Source organism: Bos indicus x Bos taurus, chromosome 1, assembly GCF_003369695.1.
Source record: "Bos indicus x Bos taurus breed Angus x Brahman F1 hybrid chromosome 1, Bos_hybrid_MaternalHap_v2.0, whole genome shotgun sequence".
NCBI lineage: Eukaryota > Metazoa > Chordata > Mammalia > Artiodactyla > Bovidae > Bos > Bos indicus x Bos taurus.
The window spans coordinates 2079068-2105997 of NC_040076.1; the positions used below are offsets into that span (position 1 = coordinate 2079068).

General features: G+C 43.3%; 2 protein-coding genes across 6 annotated transcripts in view; both read right to left on the minus strand.

The window, feature by feature from the left end:
- The window catches only part of IL10RB (interleukin 10 receptor subunit beta), a 29450-nt gene extending 28541 nt beyond the window's left edge, over positions 1–909 (minus strand). The window contains exon 1 of one of the 2 annotated variants that reach the window (XM_027523673.1): positions 714–909. In XM_027523673.1, the coding sequence (XP_027379474.1) occupies positions 714–762 (49 nt within the window). In that variant the 5' untranslated portion in view covers positions 763–909. The remainder of the gene's footprint in view (positions 1–713) is intronic. The other variant, XM_027524426.1, reaches the window with a different exon arrangement.
- A 1443-nt stretch (positions 910–2352) lies between these two features.
- IFNAR2 (interferon alpha and beta receptor subunit 2) overlaps positions 2353–26930 on the minus strand; it is a 34490-nt gene continuing 9912 nt past the window's right edge. Inside the window, exons 2-9 of one of the 4 annotated variants that reach the window (XM_027525420.1) lie at positions 25802–25893; positions 22339–22380; positions 20608–20731; positions 18709–18881; positions 16454–16608; positions 14888–15056; positions 8361–8491; positions 2353–3906 (exon numbers count right to left, since the gene is read on the minus strand). In XM_027525420.1, the coding sequence (XP_027381221.1) occupies positions 3163–3906; positions 8361–8491; positions 14888–15056; positions 16454–16608; positions 18709–18881; positions 20608–20731; positions 22339–22380; positions 25802–25856 (1593 nt within the window). In that variant the 5' untranslated portion in view covers positions 25857–25893 and the 3' untranslated portion in view covers positions 2353–3162. The remainder of the gene's footprint in view (positions 3907–8360; positions 8492–14887; positions 15057–16453; positions 16609–18708; positions 18882–20607; positions 20732–22338; positions 22381–25801; positions 25894–26930) is intronic. The other 3 variants (XM_027525956.1, XM_027527526.1, XM_027526718.1) reach the window with 3 other exon arrangements.

The window sequence follows — 26930 nt, forward strand, 5'->3', positions numbered from 1 at the left end:
AAGAGAACTGGGTATGAACTTGGCTGACAGAGGTGGAGAATCCCAGGGAGAAACAGCCTGATATAGGTGGGAGGGAAACCGGAGAATGAGAGATCCATCAGAAAGGAAGGAGGGATCCATAGTGTTATTTGAACCTGGGCAGGCAGTTTGGCGGACTATCCTGTAGCCCAAGTGGTAAAGAATCTGCCTGCGATGCAGGAGACCAGGGTTCAATCCCTGGGTCGGGAAGATCCCCTGGAGGAGGGAATGGCAACCCACTCCAGTATTCTTGCCTGGAGAATTCCATGAACCGCTAGAGAAGCCTGGCGGGCCCCAGTTTATGGGGTCGCAAAGAGTCGGACACGACTGAGTGACTAACACACACACAGTTTGGAGCAGGACAGGAAAGGTTTCACTGGATTTAGAACTCAGGAGCCCTAGAGCTGTAGGAGTTGAGGGGCAGAATTCAGACTTTGGAGTGCTGGGCCTAACAGCCCGCCCAGGAACTTAAACTTTGAGTGCGCCTCTGGGGGTGTGCTCGGGGGAGGGCGGGGGGGTTGTCTTTGGGGGTCAACGCTGCCCGGCGTCGTAGCCACGCCTCCCGCTTCCCGCACTCACTTCCTCCAGTCGGGACGCAGCGCCACAGGCGAGACGGGGTCCCAGCGCGGGCAGCCCCGGGGGTCGAACCGACGCCCCGGAGGCTACCCGGCGTCCCCTCCCCGCAGACCCCTCACCTGACATCAGGAGGCAGCCGCCCACCCAGCTCCGGAGGCTGCGCGCCATAGTCGCGCCGGGACCCAGGAGGGCGCTCCAGCCGGGGAGCCCCGCGGACAGCCGCCAGGCACCGGGGCACACCCCCCGACCCCTTACGCCGGGGTCGCACGTACGCGCGCCCGCCTGCCAACTCCGAGGCTGCTTCCGGGAACCGGGGGAGGGGCGGGGCGATAGAGGCCCCGCCCTGCAGGGCCCGCCCCCGTCTGGGCCCCGCCTCTCGCTCCCTGCTCCAGGGGCCGCTGTCAGCCGCCTGACTGTGGCAGAAAAGGAGGTGAAAGGGGACTTTTCCCCTGCGGGTGAGTGGAAAACACCGTTAGTAAAACAGGGTGCGAAACTGTACATGCAGTGTCCCCGATTACATTAAACGCATGCTTTGAAAGGAGCCCTCAAGTTAAATGAATACACTCCATATAGTAAAGAATGTGCCTGCAACGCAGGAGACCCGGGTTTGCTTCCTGGGTCAGAAAGATCCCCTTGGCGAAGGGCATGGCCATCCACCCACTCCAGGATTCTTGCCTTGAGAATTCCGTGGACAGAGGAGCCTGGGGGGCTGCAGTCCGTAGGGTCTCAAAAGAGTCGGATACGACTGATGGACTAACACAGAGCCAACCCAGAGTTGGTATCTGGGTGGTGGGATTAAGGGTGGTGATGGTTTTTTTTTTTTTTTCCTTCTGTTTTTCCTGCTTTGTACTTTATTCAAAGAAGATGAGGAATGATCTTCAATATTTGGGAATACAGAGGTCTATCAGAAAATACAGCAATTCATTTTGAGCTAATTCTAATTCATCCTCTGTCTCTCTTTTTTTAAAATATATTTTTCCCTCCCTTCTTGCTGTTATATTAGTTTTTGTCCAGGTAAATGCTAACTCATATAGTGTTCAGTTCAGTTCAGTTCAGTCGCTCAATCGTGTCTGACTCTTTGTGACCCCATGAGCTGCAGTACACCAGGCCTCCCTGTCCATCACCAACTCCTGGAGTCCACCCAAACCCATGTCCATCGAGTCAATGATGCCATCCAACCATCTCATCCTCTGTCATCCCCTTCTCCTCCTGCCTTCAATCTTTCCCAGCATCAGGGTCTTTCCCAACGACTCGGGTTTTTCTTAACACTGTACCGTATTCCCCAAATTTTCTCCAGTGAACAGTTGCAGTCTCTATGATCGCCTCTCCCCCGCAAATAAACTGATTTTAAAGCATTCCATTAGCAAATCTAGCTTGAGAGGATCTTCTTTACTTTAACTCCCCTCTCCCCTCAGGGATAAGCGGCAACAGAGAACCAAGTCATTAACGTGACCAGAATCATTTCTCTCACAAGACTGCTGACAAAGGCTTAATTTCCTCCTTTTCAATGCGTTAGTAGCAGTGATGAGGTTGGAAAACCCAGAGCAGGGTAAGTACTAGGTGATGCAAGACACTGGCTGACTTCTGTCGCTAGAACATTCCACAGGAACACGAGCTCAGGGAGGCAGAAGGTCCCTTTGGCTCCCAGAGGCCACGAAGTAGAGGGAGTTTTGTGTAACCCAGAGATGCCAGCAGAACTACACATCTGCTGCATATATCTCCTGTCTAATAAGAAACAAATGTGGAAACATTTCCAAGTTTATATTAAAAAGTATGTTTTATTTTTTACCAACCACTGTACAAAATTATATCTTAAAATATGACACAGACCCTGTCCCTCTCCCTTATGCAAATGTTTCTCTATTAGTCACCTGTCTGGCACCAGAGTTATTATGTGTGTGTGTGTCTGTCTTCCTCACTTAGATTGAGGAGGGCTGAGAGTTGAATTCTCAAGAGTGTAGGCGACACAATATTATCTAGGGGTGCCCCAGACTTGGTTGGGGCTTCCTTTTTTCCAATCCCAACCCAGAGCATGTGCTTCTGTTTCCTCGTGCGTGTCCTTGCTTTCTAACTGCCCATCCTCCCTTCTCTTTTTCTGTGGCTTTTCTGGTCTTTCCTCAAGCCTGTGGGGGAAAAAAAAAACCACTGCTGACTGCTCCTGCTATGAACTCTGCTGAATGTCTTCCTTTTCTCTCCCTACTCCACACTGACCCGATTTAATAATTTCCCAGAAATCTTACAGGGCCCTGGAACATCGCCTGAAAACCACAGGGAACTTTGTTCTTTACTCTGGAAAACATGATGCAGAATCATTAGACATCCATGACAGGAAAGGGAACAGGCAGGGCATTTTCCCCATCAAGGCAAATTGCCTTGAACAGGTAAACAGTGCACTGAATAATAGCAGAATGCTCTGTTTCCCACCTCCCCTCCCCACAGAGTGAGCATTTGCATAGATGATGTCACCAGTGTCCTACTCCTCCCCAGGGAGAACACTCAGAGGCCCCAAAGGAGCAAGTGCAGGTGCTGGGGGTGGGGGGTGATGTCCAGAGGCAGCGTGTGTCCAAGTTAATTAAATTTTTTTAGATTCACTTGTCTTACTATATACCCATCCCCCATGTCAACATCTGACTCGGAAGTGTCACTTTTATCAGAAGGAGCATCTTGGGGCCTCGGGCACTCCGTAGAGGGGTTGGTGAAGGGCAGCTGTGTCCCTTCTTCACTGGCCACCAAAACGCTTGATTCTGTCTCGTTGAGGTCCTCCAGCTCGACTCTCTCTTCTGGACAAGATGGGGACATTAGAGTGACTTCTGAGTCCTTGTCATCCTCAAGGGCTCTTACACACACAGAGTTCAAATTCACGTTGAAGACGATTCTGCCCTCAGACCCCTCCGTGGAGTCACTGTCCTCCTCGGAAGTGGGGTCCTGCCACAGAGTCCCTCTCGTCTGGTAGCCCCCACTTGTGCCTTCCGACTGCCAGGGGCCGGGCCCTGGTGCCATGGGGGTCTCGGCGTCCCCCTTGGGCTCAGGCAGATACGGCTCCTCAGCACTGGGCTCACTGCAGTCCTCCAAGCTGCAGTCCTCCAAGCTGGGTGAAGTGGTGGAAGTTGGACACAGCTTGCCCGTTAGTCCATGCTTGGTGTAACCACCTGAAATTAAGTGGGGAGCTGCCTCATTTTCGATGTCATTTTCATCGTCATAATTATAATTCCACACTTTCTTCTTCCTGTTGACGTGAATGACTTCCACGGTAGCCACTTTTTCCAACGGGGGCAGCTCGGCAAACACCCAGACTGACAGTTTATAAAAATTCTTTAAAGAAAAACAAAAAAAGAGAGAGAGAATGATCAGTCCTGAGTGTTTGTTCTCTATCTTTTTGACATCTTAAAACTTAATGGAGTTAACTAACTGCACAGAGATGGGAAAGGTGGCCATGAAGATGATGACAGCAACTACAACAATAGCGGACAGTTACACAGGGTTTACTGTTTGCGGAGTACTGCTTTTAGTAAACTACACGTTATAATTCATTTCATCCTCACGACTTCTCTATAAAGTAGGCTTACTAGTCTTGCTCCACTTTACAATGCAGAGAGGTTAAGAAACTTGCCCAAGTTGCAAGGAACACTCAGTGGTGGAGGCTGGGTTTCAAACTAGGAGGCTGCCTGCAGTAGAGACTGGCCCACTCCTTCCCACTGCTGTCCCCTTGCTGCTTCTTGCTTGTTAGGGGAATCTATCCGTCAGTAGTTTTGATAGATGGATAGATTTCAACTGGATAGATTTCACCTCCGGATTGCTGACATTCTTATGGGTGTCAGGAAACTGTGAGTAAGGAGAGATTCTAGGGAGCTGATCCCACTGGGGTCAGAGGTCCCTGGACTGGAGGACCTTAGAGATGCAGGTGACCCCTAAAAGGTCAGAGTTGAGAAGGAACAGAGAGACTGGAGGTTGCTCTAACCCAGCACCTTCAAGATACAACAGGTGAGGTGGGCTAAGGAGACTGGCTACAATGAGGTCATGGTGAGGAGGGTGGTCGTGAGATTCCCTTTGCAAACCGTGAATCATCATCAGCATCCTTCTCCTTTCCATTGTCTTGGTCAAGCTGCCCAATGTGACAAGCCTACTTTTCCCTGACTCTATTCAGATACAGCCTTAGGATGAATTGTTCTATTGGGTTGTTTCGTAATTTTTCTTATTTATTTATAGGGGCTGTTTGTATAACCTTGGGCTTCCCACGTGGCCCTAGTAGTAAAGAACCTGCCTGCCAGTGCCAGAGACAGAAGAGATGTGGATTCGATCCCTGGGTTGGGAAGATCCCCTGGAGTAGGAAATGGTAACCTGCTCCAGTATTCTTGCCAGGAAAATTCCATGGACAGAGGAGCCTGGCAGGCTATAGTCCATGGGGCCACAAAGCGTTGAACACGACTGAGTGAGCACTTATAGAACCTAGATGTTAATTATTTGTTGATTGTTTATGCTGCATGGATTTTCTCCTAGTCTGTGGTTTAACGTTTTACTCTTGTTATGATGACATTTAATGGAAAGAAAATTTCCATCTTAATTTAAGAAGGTATGTCAATTTTCTTTCTCCATGGTTTCTGCTGAATCTTCCTTATCTTTAAGTATGACTCCTATATGCCCTTCTAAAACTTTTAATAGTTTTGCTGTTCATATTACAGTCTTTAATATGCCTGAAACTGATGTTTGTGTATAGTGTGAGGTAGGAATCTGATTTCATTTTTCCCCACATGGGTAGCATTTACTGACCTCAATCCTTTCCCCACAGCAATTCCTACAAAACCCTAAGCCTAACCTTGTTTCCACATATGTGAGTCTGTCTCTGGGCTCCCCATTTGACTAGATCTTTGTTAATGCCTTTCAACAGGGTTTGATAATTTTCTCCACAATGGGCTTGTGACATCTTCTGTTAGATTTCTTCCTTAAATACTTTAAAAAATATTTTTATTACTATTGTAATGACGTTTTAAAAACTGTATGATTTCACTTAAATTGCATGATTCCATTGAACTGTATGATTCTAAGGTCAAAACCAGGTAAGACTAATCTATGCTGTTAGAGTGTAGAGAGTGGTTATCCTGGGTGTGGGCAGTGACTGAGACGTGGAAGAGAGACTTCTGGAGGGGGTTGGTCATGTTTTCTTTCTTGATCTGGATGTGACTTATGTGGGTTTGTTGAGTTCGTGAAAATTCAGTTTTTTGCTATGACTTGTGCACTCAATTTCTTGGATGTTGAAAAGCAACTTAATAGAAAAACATATTTATTTTTAAGTGACTGTTGCTAGGGTATAAAAAGCAGCGTTTTTATGTTGATTACTTTGTGTGTAACAAACTTATTAGTCTAAATAAGTGGCTAATGTGGCTCAACTTATTAGTCCTAATACCTCATCCCTAGATTCTGAATTTCTTACTTAGCCAGTCGTATCATCTAATAATGATCATTGTCTCTGCCCCCATTTTTCAGACTTTAACCCCCACAAGGGCATCTTTTTTGTTTGTTTTATTCACCTCTAGATCCCCAGCACCCAGCACATGTGGATATACAGTAAATACACAACACATATTTGTTAAATGCAAAAGAGGAGGTGTAGGAGGAGGAAAAGAAGAGAAGGGGGAAGGCGGTGGGGGGAGAGGAGGAGAAAAGAAAAGACAGTTTAAAATTTTTAACTTCTGTTCTTGTTTAGACATACATACACAAACATACTAGACCTAGGGTGTTCTGTTTTACTGTTCCTAGAGTTTGTACTTAAACACAGAGCAACACTTTTTACTGGAGAAATAGCAGACAGACACAAGATAACTATACTTGCTTTCATTACTTGGAGATAACATAATAACTGGTATAAATATAATTGGCATATAATTTGGGTTCATTTTAAGGACAGGAAAAACCCAGGGAGACCTGGGAGAAGGGTTAGTAATGAGTTTAGGTAATTCAGGCAGAAAATTATCCAGGACATGATGGGTGTAGTGCTAGGGGTTTTTATATCTCAAGGCTGCATGAGAAACATCAGTTGGAGTGGGATTTATCTAAGAGCTCAAAGCCACAGCTATACATGGCCAACGGAAGAGTTGGAGTGGAGGCTGAGAGTAAGCCTGCAACTGAACAGTAACATAAAAAACTCAAAAAGATATACTGTTAAAGCTACAAAAGATTAAGTTATACTGATAGATAAAAAAAAAAAAAAAAGCCACGACAGGGATCACAGTATGGATAAAATCCAACACAGAGCCATTTACTTCTCGTAAGCCACAGCCAAATGCCACCTAGGTTCAAATACTAATTATAATGAAAAACTCCACAAGCACCCCTCCTCCCAAACAGTCCATCCCCCAACTCAACCTAAACAAACAAGAACAAGAAAAAGAAGAGAAGAGCAGTCATAACAAAGAGTGAAATAATGCCAGTTGCAAAGACTTGGATGGACCTAGAGACTATCATATTAAGTGGAGAAAGACATATTAAGTCAGAGAGAAAGACAGATATCATACGCTATCACTTATTTGTGGAATCGGAAAAAAAAATGATACAAATGAACTTAGAGAATCCTGATGGGCTACAGTCCGTGGGGTCACAAAGAGTCAGACATGACTGAGCGACTCACACTTTCACTTTACTTTTTCATTACTGTATAAAAGTAGGTAAACAATAAGGACTTATTGTATAGCACAGGGAGCTATATTCAATATCTTGTAATAAGCTATAATGGAAAAGAATCTGAAAAAGAAATTATATATATTCTTTTTCAAATTCTTATATATATATATTATTAAACTGAATCAGTTTCTGAATGCTTGAACACAGCATTGCAAATAAACTATACTTCAATTAAAAACATTTAAAGAAACAAAAGAATAAAAAAAAGGACTATACTTTTACCACCTGTAGAGAGAGATTTATTTGTGGCTATTTAAAAAATAGAAGGTGAATGAGTTCAAACATAGAATATCTTCTAATGTAGAAGGAACTATCTGAATATCTTCTAATGCAGAAGGAAAGTGACAGGACAGGGAAAATGAAAAATGATGGGCAAAGTGGTTGAATCAAAACATGTGAGGAGGTGTTAGAAATATGTAAGATCAGTACCTAGACTTGGTTGAGTGCCAAAGATTCTGAGCGGGAAGAATATGCCTCATGAAACACAGAGAAAACACAAGACCAAGTGGCTGGTTCCACTTACGAAGGACACACATAAGAGACCCCTGGGGGACCGTTATACTATGATAAATGAGTACAAGTAGAAAAAAAAGATTAATCAATGTAGGCAAAGCTTTGGAGAAAGCTGTACACCATGATGTTGACACTAGCATTATAAATCAGTTCTTTATATTTTCATATAAGATATATTCACTCTGTGTATATATTCCACATAAGTAATCCAAACTAAAATGACAACCTGTATTAAAATGTTCATTGTGTTACTCCTAATGGCCGAAGAAATGAAAGGAAAAGAAATAATGAAAAGGAAGTCAATCCAAATGCCCGACAGCTGAGAAATGATTAAGGAAAAAGGAGACATTAATAACAATGGAACACTGTGACGATGGAAAATCATATGTGGACAAAGTATGAAAAGAAAGCAGAAAATGCAATATATAGGTTTATAGGAATGGTAAAGAACCCAGAGTGATACAACACCTTGATGCTTTGAGAAAATAGGGTTTCTTCTATGAAGATATTTAAGTATATAATAAAAATTCTTAAGTCAAAATGAAAAATAAAGGTAGAAATGAAAAAAAAATACATACCAAAACTTTGGGGAAATCATTTCTTAAGCATATATAGCCAATCCGTTTCAGTATCATTACAGTGCTTATGAAGACAGCAGTTATTAAAAACAGAGTAATTATTCCTCCTATTGTAGCAGATTCTGATGACTCTGTTGATGAAAAATTAAATGGCTTTATTTAAGAGTAAATCCACTGAACACTCACAGTTGGGAACAAATGTATATTAATCTGGTGGTGGAAGGGTTTATTATGGGGGCAAAAGTTGGAAAATCTACTGTTTAATATCAAAGAATGGAAAGTAATCCAAGTATACATTTTTAAAAAATGTTAAAATTCAGTTTCTAAAAGTAAAATTTCTTCCAGTTGATAATTATTCTTTATGACTGCATTGTCCAATAATGTGGTGGTTTAGCCACATGTGACCATTTAAATATAAATTATCCAAAAAAAAAAAAAAAAACGAAAAAACAAAAAACTGTTTCTGAGTCATACTAGCCAGGTCTCCAGAGGGAGTTGAAAAAGGGAGTTTGTCTGAAGATGACAATCGGGTCACTTGGAAGCTGGACTCTGGCCATGCCAGAACCCAGAACTGGGGTGTGGTAGATCTTGTTTTGTCCAGTTATGAGTTCTCCTTTAGCTTTTTGTCAAAATAACTTTTCGAAAATTTCAATTTTCTGAATGTAAACAGCTTTTTCCTGTAAGTCCAACTAGGCTGAGAAGAAATCAGTACTTATAGAATTAAGGCTGTCTTTAATATCCAGAAAATCTTTTATTAATATTAATCCTATAACCACAGCCTCAAGCAAAACAATACAGGAGAAAAACAACTAAAGATGGCTCATATCTTTCTAATGTCTTTTAAAAGGTTAAAGAATGGACAGAAAGAAACTCGGTGAAGATCTGAGCCCTTAGACGGCAGAAGACTCATGAACCCCTTTCATTCCCATCAAGAATGAATGGGCCATCATCAAGAAAATTTACAAATAATAAATGCTGCAGAGGGTGTGGAGAGAAGGGAACCATCCTACACTGCAGGTGAGAATGCAGACTGGTACAAACTTAAGGAGAACAGTATGGAGGTTCCTTACAAAACTAAAAATAGAGCTACTATATGATCCAACAGTCCCACTCCTGGGCATGTACACAGAGATATATGCACCAGTGTTCACTTCAGCACTATTTACAATCACCAGGACATGGTGCAACCTAAATGTCCATCCACCGAGGAATGGATAAAGAAGACTGTGGTACATATATACAATGGAATATTACCAAGCCATAAAAAAGGATGAAATAATGTCATTTGTAGCAACACAGATGGATCTAGAGATTGTCATACTGAGTGAAGTAAGTCATATAGAAAAAGACAAATATATGATATCGCTTATATGTGGAATCTAAAAAAATAGTGCAAATAAAACTTATTCACAGAACAGAATAGATTCACAGACGTAAAAAACAAACTTATGGTTACCAAGGGGGAGGTGGGAGAGGGATAAACTGGGATCGACATATACACATTACTATATATAACGTAGCTAACTAATAAAGACCTACTATAACGCACAGGGAACTCTTCTCAATACTCTGTAGTGACCTATACGGGGAACGAATCTGAAAAAGAGTGTATATATACATATGTATAATCAATTCACTTTGCTGTATACTTGAAACTAGAGTAATATTACAAATCAACTATATTCCAATAAAAATTAAAAAAAAAGAATGAAGATGTGTCATATCAATGGCAGCTATAGAATCAGATCTAGTCATAAAGGCACACCTTTATAATACAAAATCCTTACATGTATAGAGCTTACATTCCTGAAGAGGATTCTGTGAACCTACGCGGTTTCTTTGGAGGAGCAATATGATGTCATGGGATCTTGACCCGTGGGTCCCACCCCTCTGAGTCCCTTGAACTAGAATTTCTATTTTGGCTCTGCTTCCAGGGAATGTAAACATGACACCACCCTATTTAAAAGAGACCTGGGGCTTCCCTGGTGGTCCAGTGGTAAAGAATCTGCCTTGCCATGCAGGGGATGTAGACTCAGTCCCTGGTCTGGGAAGATTCTACATGCCATGGGGCAACCATGCACTGCAACTAAGACTCAATGCAGTCAAATTTTATATACATATATTCAAGTTAAAGAGACCTACCAGATGTTCAAGCTGGTTTTAGAAAAGGCAGAGGAACCAGAGATCAAATTGCCAACATCTGACGGATCATCAAAAAAGCAAGAGAGTTCCAGAAAAACATCTATTTCTGCTTTATTGACTATGCCAAAGCCTTTGACTGTGTGGGTCACAATAAACTGTGGAAAATTATGAAAGAGATGGGAATACCAGACCACCTGATCTACCTCTTGAGAAATCTGTATGCAGGTCAAGAAGCAGCAGTTAGAACTGGACATGGGCTAATCTAACTGGTTAGAACCAGTTAGGACTGGTTCCAAATAGGAAAAGAAGTATGTTAAGGCTGTATATTGTCACCCTGCTTATTTAACTTAATAAGGCTATGGTTTTTCCAGTGGTCATGTATGGATGTGAGAGTTGGGCTGTGAAGAAAGCTGAGTGCCGAAGAATTGATGCTTTTGAACTGTGGTGTTGGAGAAGACTCTTGAGAGTCCCTTGGACTGCAAGGAGATCCAACCAGTCCATCCTAAAGGAGATCAGTCCTGGGTGTTCATTGGAAGGACTGATGCTAAAGCTGAAACTCCAGTACTCTGGCTACCTGATGCGAAGAGTTGACTCATTGGAAAAGACCCTGATGCTGGGAGGGATTGGGGGCAGGAGGAGAAGGGGACGACATCACCGACTCGATGGACATAGGTTTGGGTGAACTCCGGGAGTTGGTGATGGACAGGGAGGCCTGGTGTGCTGCGATTCATGGGGTTGCAAAGAGTCGGACACGACTGAGTGACTGAACTGACTGACTGAACTGACCATCCTTTACCAGACATTACCCCTCCCCTGCCCTTTCTGCTTAATTTTTCTCCAGAGTATTATAGTATTATACTTAACCATCCCTTAACACAATACATATTTTATTTTTTTGAATCTTGTTCTTTTGTCTCCCAATGTAAACTCTATAAACTAAGGAATTTTTATCTGTTTTATTCACTGCTGTATCCCCAGTATCTAGAAGAGTATCTGGCCCATAGTGGGCCCCAATAAACATTTGTCAAATGGATAAGGACACCTTTCCCTGGGGAACTTACTGAAAAAAAGTCAGCTGATTAGTTTAAGATTTGACAAGAGGGAGGCATTTCTCCATTTCTCTGGAATAAATCCCCGTTTATCAATACTGCTTTAAGATATCAGTGTTTTACCACTGATATCCCAGTAACTTAACTCTGGTTCTAGCTCACCCTTTAAGAATCCCCCACCATCCAAACCTACCTGGTCCCTGGGTTTAGCTGGTTGAGGGTGGCTCACATGGCCAGTTTACACAGTGAGAGGGGTCACATGATCTGAACCTACTTGGTTCCTGAAGTTTCAGACAAGAATTGTGGCATGAAATATTTGGATAGCGAGGCATACCTGTACCTTAACTGTCTCATGTAATGATAAAAGAACAGACGCTGAAGTATACAAAGTGATGTGTTCCTACCACGGAAGCATGAAGCGATGGGCCAGCATGTTGCCATATGACCATTCTTAGCAGGTGAAACAGGGAAGAGTCAGGGGAGACACTGAGTCACCACAGAGCAAGGACATCACCTTCCAGTGCCTTTGGTCAGGCAGTGGCACCCCACTCCAGTCCTCTTGCCTGGAAAATCCCATGGATGGAGGAGCCTGGTAGGCTGCAGTCCATGGGGTCGCTAAGAGTCAGGCACGACTGAGCGACTTCACTTTCATTTTTCACATTCATGCCTTGGAGAAGGAAATGGCAACCCACTCCAGTGTTCTTGCCTGGAGAATCCCAGGGATGGCAGAGCCTGGTGGGCTGCCGTCTATGGGGTCATACAGGGTCAGACACGACTGAAGCGACTTAGCAGCAGCAGCAGGAGCAGGTTCACCTAAGGGCAGACTGAGTTTCAGCCAACCACGGTCCGTCATGTCCTATTTCTAATCTGAGTTTTTATTGCTGTGACACTCTGATTTATAATAAGAAGTACATATTTGGTCTTTGTCCTCAAGTCTGAAACCCTTAGAAATTCCTAAAAAGAGCAAAGAAAGTGAAAGGAGCTTTTTTTGTTATTCAGAACAAGCCCCTCTGAACTTCACTTGGTTTATGTGAAACCCAAAATGAATGAACATAATTTGTGTCCTAACACCAATTCTCAACATCAACTAGGTGTCCAGAGATTCGACTCGTTTCTGATAGTACCAGGAGTTAGTGCAGAACCCACAGGGCTATCTATGGGCTTTGATGATTTGCTAGAATGGCTCACAGAACTCATGAAAACAGTTTACTCCCTAGATTCCTGGTATATTATAAAAGATTATAACTCAGGAACAGGCAGAAGGAAGAGATACACAGGGCCAGGTATGCGGGATGGAGCTTGGACTTCTGTGCCGTCTCTGGGCACGCCATCCTCCCAGCATCTCAGTATGTTCACCAACTTGGGAGTTCTCCAAACCCCATCATTTATGGTTTTTAAGAAGGACTCGTTATATAGACATGACCAATTAAATTCTTGGCCACTGGTGGTCACTTCAACCTCTAGCCCTTCTCTCCTCCCCAGAAGTCAAGGGGTGGGGCTGATAGTTCCAACCCTCTACATCACAGGGTTGGTTGCCAGGGGAACTTTCCAAATGTCAACGGATATGAACATCTACTGCTCATTATTTTCTCAGGAAGCCTATTGTTTTGCCCTGTGTATCTCTTCCTTCTGCCTGTTCCTGAGTTATAATCTTTTATAATATACCAGGAATTGGTGTTAGGACGCAAATTATGTTCATTCATTTTGGGTTTACGTTTTTATAAGAGCCATAGGCATGAAGAGACTATATGCAGTTTTAGGTTTGTTCAGTTGCTAAGTCATGTCCAACTCTTTGCGACCTCATGAACTATGGCACGCCAGACTTCCCTGTCCTTCACTCACTGTCTCCCAGAGTCTGCTCAAACTCATGTCCAATAGTTGGATGCCATCCAACCATCTCATCCTCTATTGTCCCCTTCTCTTTCCCTCAATCTTTCCCAGCATCAAGGTCTTTTCCAATGAGTTGGCTCTTCAAATCAGGTGGCCAAAGGATAGGAGCTTCCGTTTCAGCACCAGTCCTTCCAATGAATATTCAGGGTTGATTTCCTTTAGGATTGACTGGTTTGACCCCCTTGCTGTCCAAGGGACTCTCAAGAGTCTTCTCCAGCACCATAATTTGAAAGCATCAATTCTTCAGCATTCAGTCTTCTTAGTGGTCCAACTGTCATATCCGTACATGACTACTGGAGAAACCACAGCTTTGACTATACGGACCTCTGTCAGCTGCTAGGTTGGTCATAGCTTTTCTTTCAAGGAGCAAGCATCTTTTAATTTCATGGCTGCAGTCACCATCCACAGTGATTTTGGAGCCCAAGAAAGTAAAGTCTGTCACTGTTTCCACTGTTTCCCCACCTATTTACCATAAAGTGATGGGACTGGATGCCACGATCTTAGTTTTTTTAATGTTGAGTTAAATATGGGCAAAGTTTTACCCATATGTAACGGACATTACATTTAAGTTAAAGCTGTGAAATAGTTTTTCCTTTAAAATTGATCTGTGTATCATTTGATTCTGAGTAACACTGGTGAATAAACTCACACTGCCTGGAGTTATAGCAAACACCAGGCAACTTGACATGTCAGCTGCTCATTAGTGGAGCTCACTTCATCCGCAAAGAAGCCATCACACTTACAGTCACTCCCTTCTAAATCTCATCTTATTTTGACTCTGGTAAATCAGAGCACTAAAGAAACTCTCACTGGGATTGGGAAATTCAGAAAGGCTTCTTTGGGGGAGATTTTCATAGATTTTCACTCTGGGCAAAACAATTGGCTTCCTGAGAAAATAATGAGCAGTGGATGTTCCTAAGGCTGACTGTCCTTCCTGCAAATTCCTCCATTCGAAGGAAGGTTCGGGGAGGAGGTTGTATGCTGTTTTGACGCGTTGGCCACAGAAGGGCTTTCAGCCTTCATCCGTGACCAGCTCATCCACACTGGCAAGTTCCATTTTCATCCATGAGTTACAGCCAACCTTCTGGAGAGCCAGGCCATGTCTGTGGACCTCACTGCGACTGTCGTCCTACCCTTTGGCACCTCTGCAGGCAGTTGCTTCAGGAACCAAGCCTCCTCCAACACTTGACTTGAATAACGGCCAAACCAAGGCCACACAGAACTGAACCCGATCCTGCCCCAGAAATAAATCATTTCCACTTTAGCCTCCTGAAGTGGAAGTTACCTGACTGTCCCCATGGGATGGCAACATAAAAGCAGCTCTACCACATGGTAGAGTCTGACCAACAGAAGACATCTCTGTGATGTGCCTTGTCGGATGAAATATCATTAGTGCTTTGCGATTTTCAGATTAAGCAAACCATGAATTTTCAAAAACTGTCATACCTGATTCTCGTCTGGGTCGAAAGAGGGTACATTTTAAGGGAGATCTGTTTATTTTTCTTGGATCTTTAGGCTCAAAATAAACGGATATACAGTAGTTTGTGTTTGGAATTAACTTGTCGATGACATAATTGAAATTTTTGGTGATGTTTCCAGTTATTTGGGGTTGATGCTGTAAAAATGTGCAAAAGAGAAAAAAACATCAGTAAGACATTAAGTGAGAATTTCGTTTAGAGGCAAGCCCTAAGAGAGTCTTTGAGAATTGGTCTTCAAATCTTAAAAACACAGATAGAAATATCATAGGCTTGGCAAGAAAAAGTTATTTATAAGTTACTCAGGCAAATGATTTATTCAAAATTACATGCACATGTATAAACACACACATCTTTAACCATGAAATCTAGTCTAGCAACTTCCTTTGACAAATGAGGAGAAAAAGACCCAATGAGGAATAAAGGTCTCCAGGATGTCATTTTTGTAAGGTGATGTTACTCAAGATCACCTTGCAAAAATCAGAAAATAAGATTATCCTACTTCATTAATGATATGAATCTACACTTCAGAAACTGCTTTCATATATATTAATTCATCTGATGATCAAAAGAGTCTGAAAAGTAGGCATTATTCCCGTTCTCCAGATGAGGAAACTGTAGCTCAGAGTGGTTTAGTAACCTCCTCAAGGCCACACAGTTCTGTGGCAGAACTGAAGCTGAGGTCTAATTTCCCTGTCCTTTCCCTAAAAACACCTTGCCTCTTCTTCCCTGGCTACTTCTGTTCCATTTTGGAATTAAAGAGATGATCTGAAGAGGTTCTTTCATGAAAAATAACTTTTGTAGAATGGTTTATAGTCTTTAAAGTACATTCTTACCAAAGGTTTAATAAATGAAGCTTTCCACCAGCTCAAATACAGCATTCTATAATATTTTTCTGCAAGTTTCTATTTGGAAGGAAGAGGAATTTTTTTTTCTCACCCCACCCCGCAATAAACTTAAAGGTCATGCATGGCGGGACGGAGCAGAAGTGCCCTGGTGGGAGTGCTCTGGCCTGGAAGGGAAACCACCAAAGCGTAGCTGGGCACCAGAACTCTGGGTCCCACACATGGGATGATCTTTGTGGTCATCATGTGATCTGCAGTCTGCAACGCTTGCTTCCTGTTTCACTGGAAGCTCCTTCCCCCTTGGCGGCCGTGGACTCCGCCTCCCCCACTATGACTCAGATGGGTAGTTCCTGCTCAGAGCCAAGGTCAACCCCTGCCCAAGGTCATGACAGTCTGCCCACTCATCTCCAGAACATCACTCCCCTCCCCCACTCCCCTTACCACCTGGGACATTCCCTCCGCATAGGGACTTGCTGTCATTTCTTCCATCTAAAAAGTCCCTCCATAGACCCCACTTCCCCTTCCAGCTATCATAGCATCTCCCTACTCCCCTTTATAGAAAACCCTGGAGACGTCTTTCCTGAACTCAAAAGCAATGAAGCCCAGACCCTTCGGTTTTGATTGTCCAAATCATCACAGGTGTCTTTTAGCAATGTATTCATTGCCAAGTCAGAACTGTTTTGACCACTTACCCTCTTAACACTGTTCCCTGCATGCTCTTCAATAAATGCTAAGTAAAACTGTAATTCTTCACTTAGTATCCCGGGACTGTCGAATTGAAATTTCACATTCACACTGATGTGGTTTGTAAAACCAACAATCTCAAACTCTGGTGGGTCCAAAGGCTCTGTTTAGAAAATGAAATAAACCCCAAGGTTAATCAATAAATAGCATAACCGTAATGATAACCATTGTCCTGATACAACCATACCTCTTTACAGCTCTCTTTTTGATTTCCTGTGGCCCTCGAGGCATGGGTTATATATATGCATATTTTATTTGGTGAAAAACTGAGAACAGTAAAAGTGAAGTGATTTGTTTACTATTACCACAAGAAATGGAGGACAGATTTTGGGGTGAAAGTATTTCACAATTTTCAGGTTGTATTCGAAACATAAGAGTGAAAAATGACTTCTCATCTAATAATAATATAATAACAATACATAACCATTGCAGAAATATCAGAAAATACAGACAGGCAATTGTCTTTGAATGCGGTTAATCCTCTTTTGTGTATGCAGTATGTGGATAAATACACGCACACATATAAAACTGAACTAGTGTACACATGTACCGAAACTAAAATTAAATCATACTGTTTTACATGGTGTATATTTTCACTTATTTCATAAACATATTAAATGCATGTTTGCCTATGAGCTGGCAAACTAGGGCCTGTGGGTTAGATTTTGCACAGCCTGAAAGTTGAGAATGGTTTTTATTTTTGAAAGGGTTGTGAATGAATTAAGGCTATGTGACAGAGACCATATATGGCTCAAAAAGGGTGAAGTTTTTTTCTCAGTCTTCAAAAGATTGATTCACTCTTTTAAACAGTTAGATTGGCTCTAATTTTTCTGAATGGAATCTGCATATCAGTGAGTATTAACAGAGCTCAGTCTTTGCATTTGGCTGTAATCATTTCTTTAGGACAAATTCTTGGAGGAATTTGGGATTAGAGCAAGCCCAGGTTAAGGTTTTCAACACATACTGCCAAATACCTTCGGAAAGACTGTGTCAAGCTATATTCTCTGCATTTCTTCTAAGTCTGGGTATTTACTTACTTTTTATATTTACCATTTGAGTCTTGAAAAAAGATATCTCATAACTGTGTTAATATACATTCTTCAATGGTCTGAGTAGTCTGAGTACCATGTTCTATAAGTTGGGCTTTTCTTTCTTTTCTACGAGGACACGTACACAAACACGCAGTCCCACAATTCCGAGAATCTCTAAGTATCCAAGTTTGCTCCATGGGATTCAGCTATCATCACTTTGGAAGCACAGATGAGTGTGCGTGCACACCCACACAGCCTTTAACATGGCTCCTTTTGCTGCTGAGTCATTCAGGCACGTCTGACTCTTTGGAACCCCATGGACTGTAGCCCACCAGGCTCCTCTGCCCATGGGATTCTCCAGGCAAGAATACGGGAGTGGGCTGCCATTTCCTTCCCCAGGGGATCTTCCCAAGCCAGGGATCAAACCCATGTCTCCTGCTTGGCAGGCAGATGCTTTACCACTGAGCTGCCTGCAAAGCCCTCTGCAAGATCAGGATACCAGAGATGTGATGGAGTCTGGCAGAGAGCCACTGCCAGCTGCTCTGGAGCTGTTAACACAAAGGCCAGAAGGAGCCGCCTCCCACGGTAGGGAAAGGAAGAGTGGGCACGCCTACTCCTGGCATCCAGGCTTCTCTCTCTGGGCCCCGTGTGCACACACACCTGGGTGCTCACACATGCCAGCGCTACTGGGATCTGATCTGGGGGAGGGGCTGCGGTATTAAGGAAAACACAGACCCCCAAAGTTATGACAGCTCAGACACAGGCCTTTCTGAACCCCGTTCCACACTTCCTGTCAGGCTGTGAAACAAAGCAAAAAGTAGCAGCTACTGTATATCAGAAGTGAACACAGCATTCTAAATCAACTATACTTTAATGAATAATAGCTTCAAAAAAACGTAGCAGCTGCTCCTGCCTGAGTGACGGCCTTATACAGGCACAGAGAGCCCTTATTGTCAAAGAACAGGTTATCATTCCACTTTTTTGGAGAAGAAAACGGAGGCTCAGAGAAGCCAAGTAACCACTCCAGGGTGACAGAGATAGGAGGTAGCAGGGCTGGGAGGTGAACCCAGCCCTGCGTCTAAAACACCTTTACAGAACTTCTTGCTTTATGGCAAAGCAAGTAACGATGTGCTTAGCGATGATGATGAAGGTAATAAACAAGACAAACTCACTGTCTGGCGCCAGGAAGAAAGAGCCCATACAAATGACCAGCTTTGCATTCTCTCTGAATCCAACCACCTGGGGGATGTACATGTCCGTCGTGTTTACCCACACGTCTGTGAGGTCACAAAACGATCTTGTGACGTTTATACAGTCCTTGACGACCTTCATATCTTCTCGTTTACTTTGAAAGGCAAAGAGATGGTCAAAGAAAGTGTTAGCCTGTATGTGATGAGGGTCCATTAACCCGAAGCCCCGATTGCATGTTCCTGTGTGGCTCTGCTCTCAAAGGTCCCTTGTGGGTTTTCTTTCCTTTAATTTTGAAATTTTAAACATTTTATTTTGTATGGGAGCACAGGTGATTAACAATGCTGTGACAGTTTCAGGCGGACAGCAAAGGGAAGTATCTCCATGTTGTCACCGGCTCTCACCCCCTTATTTCAAGTGGAACACCTTACCCCTCTCTCTTGATCCCTCTTTCCTGTCTTTATCTTTCTTCATACCACTTGCCCCCACCTGGCTTGTTATATCTTTGCTGACTGAGACCTCTGCCTACTTTTGGAATGTCTGCCCCAAGAAAACAGGGATCTGGGTTCCGAGTGTTACCCCTGGCATGTGGTAGGTGCTCAGTAAATATTTGCTGGGTGAATGAATTAGCAAATGTTGGGTGTTCATGGAAGAGGCCCCAGATCTCTTTAATTCTACAGGACAATCATGACTGCCCCTCCCTGAGACTCCTTCTTTCTCAGATTGAGGATGTCACGGTCTGGTCCTAAGTCAGCCTATATGGGGCGAACACAGACATCTGCTCTCTTGAGCTTCAGAAAGGCAGGTGGATGATACACGTGACTGCCTAAGGCAGGGAGAAACTTACAGTGTTAGCAGGTAACAAAGAGAAACCCAATCCTAAAGGAAACCAACCCTGAATATTCATTGAAAGGACTAAGGTCACCTGATGCGAGGAGCCAACTCGTTGGAAAAGACCTTGATGCTGGCAAAGATTGAGGGAGAAGAGGGCGGCAGAGGATGAGATGGTTAGATAGCATCCCGGACTCACAGGACTCGAGCAAACTCCAGAAGATAGTGAAGGACAGGAAAGCCTGGCATGTGGCAATCCGTGGGGTGGCAGAGTCAGACATGACCTAGCGACTGAACACCAACAACTAAGAGACACCCACCAGAGGTCCTTCAGCAGGTCAGATAGCAGCAGTAAGAGCAATAAGATGAACAGCCAACTAAGGACACTCCGAGGGGCAACTGGACCAAAGTAAGGCTTAGGAGTGTGATTGTTGGATGTGGGAATAAGAGAGCCGAAGAGGACACCGTCCATTAGGCATGACTCCCTGCAGCCACCCCTGAGCAGGAGGATCGGCACAAGGAGGCTGAGCTCTGTGCCGAGGGCCACAGCTGGTTAGTGACCGAGCCAGACTTTGGACCTGGGCCTGTCCTCGTCGGGACCAGGTGGGTTTCTGATGTCCCGTGTGCCTCCCTGAGTAGAGAGGAGTAAATATAACCTATCAATATGGTCAGCAGGTCTTTGGACTTCTGTCCTCAGAACGATGCAGCACTTTCAATGCCCAGACTTACTGAACTAGGGAAGTGATTGTGAATAATGACGATAATTATTTTGCATCTGAGGCTTTGACTGTAGAAATTGGCATTGGTTCTCTAAGTACAAGTGTGTCAAAAATAACTTTGGGGTGTTCAGGCATTCAGTGCAATTAAAAAATGGAGGAGTCTTTTGTCTTGGACTTTTAAAGCTCTGAATAAAACACTGAGACTGAGAGGGGCTGAGTGAGGGGGAGAGAGAGAGAAAAGCTCTATGACAAGTAAGGTCACCTCTTCCCTACTCTCCACATAATAGGAACATGATATAAATTAGCAAGAGAAAAACAGAATGTCAAACCTACCTCATGATTGTGTACCATAATGTATAGTGAGTTGGTACAATTGAATGGTTTTTTAATTCCCATGATAAGACTGACTGGAAATTTCGGAATCTCATCTTTAAAGTGCAATGTTCATCTGAAAGAACTAAAGGGAACAGAAGTTAAAAAAAAAAAAAAAAAGATTGAAATCTGGAACCCAGTGTTGTTATCTTGGCCATGGTTCAAACTGTCCCTTGGGATCTGAACTCCCACATTTCTAGCAGAGAAGCCCCTCCAAGAGGGCTGGGATCTTGGAAACCCAAAGGAAATGGTTTTGTTGAACACTAGAAATGAGCTAATACAAGTAATATACAGGAACTCAGCACCGTGTAAAGAGAATTTGGTGGTAGTGCTTTAAGCGGTTAATTCATATCCGACTCTTGCAACCCATGGACTGTAGCCCACCAGGCTCCTCTGTCCATGGGATTCTCCAGGCATTTGGAGTGGGTTGCCATTTCCTTCTCCAAGGGATCTTCCCAATCCAGGGATCGAACCTGGGACTCTTGCATTGCAGGCAGATTCTTTACTCACTGAGCTACAAGGGAAACCAGAATTTGGGCTCACCCAATTATCACAGGCTCGCAGCAGCAATTTGGATCAAAATGATCTATGTTATCCCGGGCTACCTCATGCTCTCAAGTCAATCCTCAACCCCTCCTCTGGTCCCCCCTACATAGCTCAGCCCATGGCAAGCTTTCCTTCCCATGAATTTCCTACTGTGCTTGTTCCCCATCACACAGGGGAGGTGAAGACTGTGTGCCCAGATTGGATCTTTCCAGGCATTTCATCCCCATGCCTATGCTGGAGTAGATTTGACTCACAGACCCATTTCACAGACTGTGAAATTGAGAAGTTGAGTTATGCAACTCAGCTGGGATGTGGCAGTGGCAAAGGAAACCTTACAGTTACATTTGTCAACTCTGCCTTATATGGTTAAAATTTAAAAGAGCATCTTAGTTTCCTGTGGTTAGGACCTTTACCTCTTGGTTGCTAAGTCTTCATCCCCCAGTGCTCATCACAAGGCTGGATACATATTTAACCCATAGCGAAGTTTTGTGGGAAGGTTTATATGTAGACAAGAAATTTAGTTTAAAAAAACGTATTTTCTCTTATCTGGTACCAGGTACCAGGTAACAGGTAGAAAATTGTAAATTAAAGAGAAATGATTTCTGGAAGATTTTTTTGTTTGGCACAGTCTCCTCATTCTTCTATTAGTGAGAATATTGAGAGCTGGATATATTTTTAAGGGGCTTCCCTGGTGGCTCAATGGGAAAGAACCCACCTGCCAACGTAGGAAACCCTGGTTCAATCCCTGGGTCGGGAAGATCCCTGGGGGAGAAGTGGCAACCCACTCCAGTATTCTTGCCTGGAGAATCCCATACACAGAAGAGTCTGGTGGGCTACAGTCCATGGGGTCACAAAAGAATCGAACGACTGAGCGACTAAACGACAACCACAAGAACAATTCCTTTAAGGGGTTTAAAAATTAACTCTAGTGTTAATTTCCTGTAATAGTTTTATGAGACAAATGTGAAAATCAGAATTGGCTAAATTCTCCTTCTACAGAGAAAGTATTTGGGGAAAAAGATTCAAACAAAATGGCAACAGATTTGGACTCAGAAATCCAATTTCCCACATTTTTTGACTTCTATATGGTTGCTCCCCCACTCACACCCTTAGACAAAATTTTGTTAAGTCAAGAAAATCTCTTACCAGGCGCAACATACGAAATACCAAACACGAGGCTGATGTGCACTGGAAAGAAGAAAAACATGTTAGAAAAGCAAACAATACTCTCTCCAGGCTCAATTTATGACTGTCGCTCTGAGTCTGGCATTCTTCCACACACGTGTATTAATATTGGACTAAGACTTTCTTGTGCTAAAGAAAAAGGGTCAAGTAAATGGTTCTGGGCTTCCCAGGTGGTAAAGAATCCACCTGCCAATGCAAGAGACATAGGAGACTTAGGTTTGATCCCTGGGTTGGGAAGACCTCCTGGAGTAGAAAATGGCACCCCACTCCAGTATTCTTGCCTAGAAAATTCCATGGACAGAGGAGCCTGGCGGGTTATAGTCCATGGGGGTCACAGAGTTGGATACGACTGAATGAGCACGCAAAATGATCTTAAAGAGTTGATGGTATCAGCAGTGCATCTTCCAAGGATGTTTCGTCCTCAGCGGATCCAATATAAGCTGTTTGGGAACTGATACTAGTAATGAGGGTTGGCTGGTTGGGGAACCATCCTGAGAAGCAGTCATCCCTCTGGAACAATTCTCAGAATGTGAATAAGCATGTTGCTAATTTTAAAACTTCCGAGGCGAAGATATTTACCAAGGTTGGTGGAGGGAGAAAGGTCTCGGTGAAGGGAAGGGGGATTCTCATTTGTTTTCTGATGTCACCACGACTCAGAAGTGGGAGGGCAGGGTTGGCGTATTTTAGTAGCTGAGGCCCTACTGTGCTCACTGTCACATCCTTCCCAATGCATGACATTTCTTGGGGGAGAAGTGTCCCAACCATGGATCCCTTACTGGTAAACTATGGAACAGATGACACAGTGATACTGAAATAGAACCAAAACAAAGGTAAAGAGAAGGCACAAATGAATAGGGTGATGGAAAAAAAATGATAATAAATGAAATGTGGAAACCAAAGTTCAGGGGTGACATTTTGGTTTTGTGATGAGGAGGGAGATAGGAGTTTTTTGTTATTTAGTTATTAAGTCATGTCTGACTTTTTGTGACCCCATGGACTGTAGCCTGCCAGGCTCCTCTGTCCATGGGATCTTCCAGGCAAGAATACTGGAATGGGTTGCTGTATCCTTCTCCAGGGGATCTATTCCAGGTGGAATTTTTTGGAGAGGTTTGAGATATCTGAGGTTATTGATATTTCTCCTGGCAATCTTGGTTCCAGCCTGTGCTTCTTCCAGCCCAACATTTCTCATGATGTACTCTGCATAAAAGTTAAATAAGTAGAGTGACAGTATACAGCCTTGATGTATTCCTTTTCCTATTTGGAACCAGTCTGTGGTTCCATGTCCAGTTCTAACTGTTGCTTCCTGACCTGCATACAGGTTTCTCAAGAGGCAGGTCAGGTGGTCTGGTATTCCCATTTCTTTCAGAATTTTCCACAGTTTATTGTGATCCACACAGTCAAAGGCTTTGGCATAGTCAATAAAGCAGAAATAGATGTTTATCTGGAACTCTCTTGCTTTTTCAAGATCCAGCGGATATTGGCGATTTGATCTCTGGTTCCTCTGCCTTTCCTAAATCCAGGTTGCACATCATGGTTCACATATTGCTGAAGCCTGGCTTGGAGAATTTTGAGCATTACTTTACTAGCGTGTGAGATGAGTGCAATTGTGCGGTAGTTTGAGCATTCTTTGGCATTGCCTTTCTTTGGGATTGGAATGAAAACTGACCTTTTCCAGTCCTGTGGCCACTGCTGAGTTTTCCAAATTTGCTGGCATATTGAGTGCAGCACTTTCACAGCATCATCCTTCAGGATTTGAAATAGCTCAACTGGAATTCCATCACCTCCACTAGCTTTGTTCATAGTGATGCTTTCTAAGGCCCACTTGACTTCACATTCCAGGATGTCTGGCTCTAGGTAAGTGATCACACCATCGTGATTATCTGAGTCATGAAGATTTTTTTTTGTACAGTTCTTCTGTGTATTCTTGCCACCTCTTCTTAATATCGTCTGCTTCTGTTAGGTCCCTACCAATTTCTGTCCTTTATCGAGCCCATCTTTGCATGAAATGTTCCCTTGGTATCTCTAATTTTCTTAAAGACATCTCTAGTCTTTCCCATTCAGCACAGGCTGGAATCAAGATTGCCGGGAGAAATATCAATAACCTCAGATATGCAGATGACACCACACTTATGGCAGAAAGTGAAGAAGAACTAAAGAGCCTCTTGGTGAAGGTGAAAGAGGAGAGTGAAAAAGTTGGCTTAAAGCTCAACATTCAGAAAACTAAGATCATGGCATCTGGTCCCATCACTTCATGGGAAATAGATGGGGAAACAGTGGAAACAGTGTCAGACTTTATTTCTGGGGGCTCCAAAATCACTGCAGATGGTGATTGCAGCCATGAAATTAAAAGATGCTTGCTGACTCCTTGGAAGGAAAGTTATGACCAACCTAGATAACATATTCAAAAGCAGAGACATTGCTTTGCCAACAAAGGTCCGTCTAGTCAAGGCTATGGTTTTTCCTGTGGTCATGTATGGATGTGAGAGTTGGACTGTGAAGAAAGCTGAGTGCCAAAGAATTGATGCTTTTGAACTATGGTGTTGGATAAGACTCTTGAGAGTCCCTTGGACTGTGAGGAGATCCAAACAGTCCGTTCTAAAGGAGATCAGATACTTTGGCCACCTCATGTGAAGAATGACTCATTTGAAAAGACTCTGATGCTGGGAGGGATTGGGGGCAGGAGGAGAAGTGGATGACAGAGGATGAGATGGTTGGATGGCATCACTGACTCAATGGACATGGGTTTGGGTGAACTCTGGGAGTTGGTGATGGACAAGGAGGCCTGGTGTGTTGCAGTTCATGGGGTCGCAAAGAGTCGGACATGATTGAGCAACTGAACTGACTAAACTGAACTGAAATATATTCTCCTGATCTGTTATCTCATTATTACCCTTTGTTGAATAGAAAAACATTTAATTTTCATAGAACACCTTTTTTGGTCATGATGTGTGCTTTATAAGCTTTAAGAAATCGTTCTTTACACTTAGGATACATAGATATTGTCCTACAGTTTGCCCGACCCGGGGATTGAACCCAGGTCTCCTGCATTGGCAGGTAAATTCTTAACCACTGAGCTGCCAGGGAAGTCCTAGGGGTCTGGCCTCTTTCCAAATATAGGAATGGAGTGATAAACTCCACCCTGGATTAGAATGAGAGTATTAAGGGGAATTCCTCTTCAAATTACAATGAAGCTAGCTCCCTTCATTATTGAGCCTCAAGCCTATGATTATTTAGTTGTTTTCCTAAAACACCAGTAGAACAGAAACCCATTGTATATCAAACCATCAACACAGAATTCCTATCTAAGTTCCACTTGGCTCTTGACATTGGGCAGCTCATACTGTGTCCTCAGGGCCAGGAAATCAACTGGCTACTTCCTAACAGGATCCCTGTAGATGGAGCTGTGAGAAAAAGTGACACTCACCCATGGGATACAAATTCAGTGGTCCAATCGCTGACACATTCTGGCTCAAAAGCATTTTTGTTGTTTTATGTGTCCTTCCTTTCCTTTCACATCTGAAAAGAAATCAATATTAGGTGATCAGAATTCTGAAGTACCTAATTAAACTGCAAAGACAACAGACAAAGACAATCTGTATGCAGGTCAAGAAGCAACAGTTAAAACTGGACATGGAACAACAGACTGGTTCCAAATTGGGAAAGCAGTACTTCAAGGCTGTATATTGTCACCCTGCTTATTTAACTTATATGCAGAGTACATCACACGAAATGCTGGGCTGGAAGAAGCACAAGCTGGAATCAAGATTGCCGGGAGAGATATCAATATCAGATATGCAGATGACACCACCCTCATGGCAGAAAGCGAAGAAGAACTAAAGAGCCTCTTGGTGAAGGTGAAAGAGGAGAGTGAAAAAGTTGGCTTAAAACTCAACATTCAGAAAACTAAGATCATGGCATCTGGTCCCATCATTTCATGGCAAATAGATGGGGAAAAAATGGAATCAGTGACAGACTTTATTTTTTGGGGGCTCCAAAATCACTGCAGATGGTGACTGCAGCCATGAAATTAAAAGATGCTTGCTTCTTGGAAGAAAAGCTATGACTAACCTACACAGCATATTAAAAACCAGAGGTATTACTTTGCTGACAAAGGTCTGTCTAGTCAAAGCTTTGGTTTTCCCATTAATCGTGTATGGATATAAGAGTTGGACCATGAAGAAAGCTGAGCACCAAAGAATTGATGCTTTTGAACTGTGGTGTTGGAGAAGACTGTTGAGAGTCCCTTGGATGGCAAGGAGATCCAACTAGTCCATCCTAAAGGAAATCAGTCCTGAACGTTCATTGGAAGGACTGATGCTGAAGCTGAAGCTCCAATACTTTGGCCACGCGATGGGAAGAACACATATGAGCAACTGAACTGAAGTGACCTGGGTCTTACTTGTGGCGCGTGGGATTTATCTCGTTGCAGCATACGGACTCTTTAGTTGTGTCCCTTGGACTCAGTAGTTGAGGTCTGTGGGCTTCATTGCCCTGTGGCATGTGGGTGGGATCTTAGCTCCCTGATCAGGGATTAAAACTGCATCCCCTGAATT